Consider the following 4,800-nt stretch of genomic DNA (forward strand, 5'->3'; position numbering starts at 1 on the left):
ACCCTAGTTCTTTTGATCACAGTGTTGGGATTCAATATCAATAAAAACACTAAGTGGACGTAGGTCATTACCATCTAGTTGGGGCCGAACTACTATAAATCACTTGTGTCAATTTCTTTCCATTTGATCCTCTTCTGGTTTTCTTTTTTGTTTTTTGTCGTTTATTTGACTCCGTGTCGTTGATCAAATCAAGGATCAACAATATTAAATCAAGTTTCAAATTATAAATAGTTAATTTGAATAAAATTTTAATTATTTAATTATAAAATATATAAATAAAAAGGTCTTGAATTTAAGTCACTGGACCTGGGCCTTAAATTAAGACACATCATGAGCTTGACCCAAGACAAGACCACACCATTTTCTAAAAAATGGGTTCTAAACTCAACCAAACCAAACCCCCACCCCCCCTCCCCCCACCAAACAATTTTCACATTTTTCATACTATGATATTAAAATTATCACTTTAAAATATAAATCACTATAGCATATATACTTAAGATAGCCACAAAATCATCATAAGTTTTGGAACACTTTTCCTTCATTTTTTGCGAACAAAAGTGAATATAAGAGTTTCCATACCACATTTCTTCAAGTAACAAATGTAAACTTTTTCTTTAAATTTGTAATGGTGCAATATTGGAGTCAAAGCTCATCGAGAGATTGATTGAAAAAAAATGGGATCTTAAACATTTTCTTAAAAACCAATAGATGCTATAAGCAAGAATTGTGATATTCCACAGCTTTATTACTAAATTTCCAAGTAACAGTGTACACTGAAGTTGGGTAGGGCCACTAGTTTAAAAAAAAAAAAGAGGAATTCAAATACCAATGCCAAAAGAAGTGATAATTCGTGAAGAAGCAAATAGATTAATCATCATCTTTTGAATGATTCCCATAGGGGGCCTAAATCAACGTTACCTCCGGAAAGTATAATTCCTATGCGGCTACAATCCTTCAATGCTGGGTTTTCCTTGAAACTACTGGATAAAACAGCAGCTAGACCAATTGCTCCACTAGGTTCAACGGCAACTTTCAGAATCTGATAACACAGTTTCATGGCTTCTATTATCTCATTATCTTCCACAGTTATGACATCATCAACAAGATCTCGCACAATGGGCCTGCGCCAGTAGAAAGAGGGCATCTAAATTATCTAATAGAGTAATCAAAGACATAAATATGAACAACTAAAGAATTAATAAAAGGAGAATCCACACTGGATAAATGAAAGCAATATAGATAGCAGATAGTGTTATTTTTACCAAGTAAGGTCTCCAAGGAAAGCTCGAAGCCCATCAGCGACAGTGTTGGTCTCCGGTAGTGTTATTATCTTACCAGCGGCTTTGGACTGAGCGGCGTCATTAGCTCCTTTGGGTTCAGCAGCTAATATTCGGATGGCTGGGTTGATAAACTTGGCAGCCAAAGCCACTCCTGATATTAAACCACCTCCTACATTTTTGTTTGATATAAGCCAAAGAAGACTATCATAATATCAGCAATGAAATGTGCTAAAAGAAGGACATAGAATTCAACTTTCAGAGCAAAAATGCAGCAAACAAACCACTTATGGGAGCTATGATAGTGTCAATTTGTGGAGCTTGCTCCAGAAGCTCCAATGATATGGTTCCCTGTCCACTGTAACAAAATTTAAACACATCAAGAAGCCTTAGCACATTCCCACAAGAGGCCCGAGCCTTAACTCTATACAACTACCTGAATCAATTGATGAAACTTAAGAGTTTAAGAGCAAATGGTACAAAATATGTTCTTATGGTTTATTCAAAAGTTATCACTGAATTTAAATGTTGTCTTAATTTGCCATACAGTGTATTGTTTATAAATGACAAAAATTAAGTAATAGCAATTAAAAGGAATCAACCCTTTTATCATCTTGGAAATGCATCAAACAAGACAATCAAGAAAACACTAAGCTTATAACCTTATGATACGCCCATCATTGTAAGGATGTAGAAGAACTGCTCCAGTTTCTTCCAACACCTTGGCTGCTGTACTCTCCCTAGACTGCATATTGGGCTCACACCTGATAATCTGACCACCGTACCGCGCTACATTCTCCACTTTACATTCTGGCGCATTTTTCGGTATAATAATATATGCAGGAATTCCTCGCAGTTTTGCGGCCAAAGCCAATGCTGCAGCATGATTACCACTATGTTTTGGACAACCATATCAGGCGTGATAAACATAGAAAACAAAGGAAAAGAAAAAGCATAACCCCATTTACCATCACAACTTTACATGCTATAGGACATTAAGACTATGATCATACATTTTTCAGTTACAATGTCTAACTTGTTGATATGCATGTGAAACACATAGAAGCCCAAAACAAACCTGCTGTGGGTAATAACCCCTTTAGCAGCCTGATCATCATTGAGTGAAAACACAGCATTGCAGGCACCTCTGAACTTAAAAGCTCCACTGCATGGATATAGAGATAAAAAAAAGTTTCAATTTTTAGCTAAACACATTGTTAGAGCAGTAAAATGCATCAATTACATTAAGGACTCAATCACCAAACATCACTTGTAAATTGTTCTACTATCAAAGCCCCTCACCCCTTTTGATAAAGTTCACATTTGAAGAAAAGCCGCCTTCCTGAAAGAGCATCTAAAGATTCAGAGGACAAAACAGGAGTTTTGTGTATGAATGAGCTGATACGAGCTTGTGCTTCCTTGATTGAGCAAATATCAGCAGCATATTTTACCTCTCTTTTTTGGCTTTCTACTTCCATCTCAAAACAACCAAGTGGGAAAAATAATATGTAGATTTTTCACCTCCAAAACTGCATGGAAAAAAAAAAGTAAAAAATTCTAGTAACTCATATCATAGCTCATAGTTTCCCAATTTGAGCTGAAACTTAATCTAAAATATACATGCATTAAAGGGTTAACCAGAGTTAAATGAGTTGAAATGAACCAAAACCCATCAATTATTCATTCAAAATAAGCACATACACAACATAATACATAACCAATTATCAGTATCAAAGATTATGCAATTTATCTCTTAGTTCCTATTCCGGGTTTCCTTTCAGAAAATTCTCACTGGGTTTTCAACATTACCTGATTTCGACAACTAGAAACAGAAGGTTGAATTCATCAAAAGGAGGAAAAGAAACGAAATTATCAGCAACAAAAACTTGCGATGTTTGCAAGTAAAGTAATGTACTCTTGAAACAGCTGCTTCTCTCTTCACTTCACACAGTTCCTTTTTCGGTGTTGGTGGTACCGTTCCAAGTTTCTTTTGGCTTATTGTAAAAGACGGTGTCGTTTTAATTTTGAAAGCGTATGGCTTATGTCGTTTTGTATTAAGTCTCGGCTATTTAAACGCACGTCGTTTTCTTTTTCCTTTTTTCTCATTCAAAAATTAATTTTACACATAACACTTATAAGGGGTGAACATTTGACCCGAAAAACCCGCAAATCTGACCCGACTAAACCCAAATTTTTTCAAACCCATCAAACTCGGGTGAAATTCGATCCAAACCCGACATGGTTCGGGTCGGGTTCAGATTTTGAAATTAAGGGTACACAGATTTGGGTGTAACCCGAACATAATTAAAAACAAATTACCAAGACCCAATTTGTAAAAAAACAATATTACCAAACTAACAACAAAGTTAAAAAATAATGTGAAAAGTAAAAAAATATTCAAAAAATGGTATATTTGATTTTTTTTTACCTAAGGCCCATTTTCGGCCCAAAGCCCATTTTTGGACCAATCCCACTCGAAACCCGACCAAACCCGACCCAACTAAACCTGAAATTCGAAATCATCCCAAATCCTAAAAATTTTAGACCAGATTCAGTACCATTTTCCTCCACCCGAACCTGACACACCCTAAACCCAACCCGTATACACCCTACTTATAAGAGTGGTTTACTTACGTATTAAATTATATGTACACTGTGTAAATTACATTTTGGACACTAACAATATAAACGATTGTATATTTATCAGAGGTAACAATGATATATCACACATATATATATATATATATAAATATAGACTGGGAGCTTCTCCAACCAAGTCTCAAAACTACTGCAATGCTATATTTAGCACATTTGGTACAATGATCCAATGGTGTTCCTAAAAGTATAACTCCAATGATGTTCCTAAAAGTATGCTAAATTTGACACATAATATAATAATGGTTAAATTTGGTACATCAATAAATGTCACTTTTTATTTAACATATTGTTACTAATTATTAGATCATCTCCAATGGAAAATGTAAATTTTGTGCCAAAATTAGCACAAAAAATGAGTTAATGTTATATTTGCAATTGTGCTCCAATGCACAAGATGCAAATTAACAAAAAAAAATCAATAATTCATTTAATATTTATTGAGAACATACAAAAATTAATTTTTTTATTATTATTTATTATCCAAATTATATACTCCAAGAAAATTGTCATCAAAAAAATAAATAAACAAGGTATATGGTTGGTCATTACTTCTCAATTACTAAATTATAGTAATTAGTGGCAATGTGATAAATAAAAAAGTAGCATCTCACCAAATATAGCATGGGTCAAATTTGACACACTTTTAGCATATGCCAAATTCGACACACTTTTTGGAACACCATTGGAGCCAGATTTTTTTGTAAGATTTACTAAATATAACATTGCGTCAACTTTTTGGCACTCCGTTGGAGATGCTTAATTGAATAGTTGACACTTAATGATCAACCATATATTATTTTTTTAATAACAAATATCTTGGAGTACATAATGGGATAATAAAAAAAAATTAATTTTATTGAAT

At 33.9% G+C, this 4,800-nt stretch overlaps 1 protein-coding gene across 2 annotated transcripts; it reads right to left on the reverse strand.

The window, feature by feature from the left end:
* Positions 1 to 727: 727 nt before the first annotated feature.
* LOC133778386 (serine racemase) lies at positions 728 to 3,276 on the reverse strand. Of its 2 annotated transcripts, none has more exons than XM_062218284.1 (7): positions 3,196 to 3,276; positions 2,583 to 2,809; positions 2,359 to 2,445; positions 1,943 to 2,173; positions 1,565 to 1,638; positions 1,266 to 1,452; positions 728 to 1,124 (listed from the first exon to the last, which is right to left on the reverse strand). In XM_062218284.1, the coding sequence occupies exons 2-7, from the start codon at positions 2,756 to 2,758 to the stop codon at positions 878 to 880; spliced, it is 1,002 nt and encodes a 333-aa protein (XP_062074268.1). In that variant the 5' UTR covers positions 2,759 to 2,809; positions 3,196 to 3,276; the 3' UTR covers positions 728 to 877. The 2 variants fall into 2 exon arrangements, with proteins under 2 accessions (XP_062074268.1, XP_062074266.1); XM_062218282.1 differs by having other exon boundaries at positions 3,090 to 3,256.
* Between the last annotated feature and the right edge of the window lie 1,524 nt (positions 3,277 to 4,800).

The sequence above is a fragment of the Humulus lupulus genome, chromosome 5 (assembly GCF_963169125.1).
Source record: "Humulus lupulus chromosome 5, drHumLupu1.1, whole genome shotgun sequence".
NCBI lineage: Eukaryota > Viridiplantae > Streptophyta > Magnoliopsida > Rosales > Cannabaceae > Humulus > Humulus lupulus.

Coding starts and splice junctions, on each gene's coding strand:
- LOC133778386 (XM_062218284.1), bottom strand. CDS start 2,758: ATGGAAGTAGAAAGCCAAAAAAGAGAGGTAAAATATGCTGCTGATATT. Junction 1,639..1,942: donor AATGATGGGCGTATCATAAG/GTTATAAGCTTA, acceptor ATTTTGTTACAG/TGGACAGGGAACCATATCAT. Junction 1,453..1,564: donor TATCATAGCTCCCATAAGTG/GTTTGTTTGCTG, acceptor ACAAAAATGTAG/GAGGTGGTTTAATATCAGGA.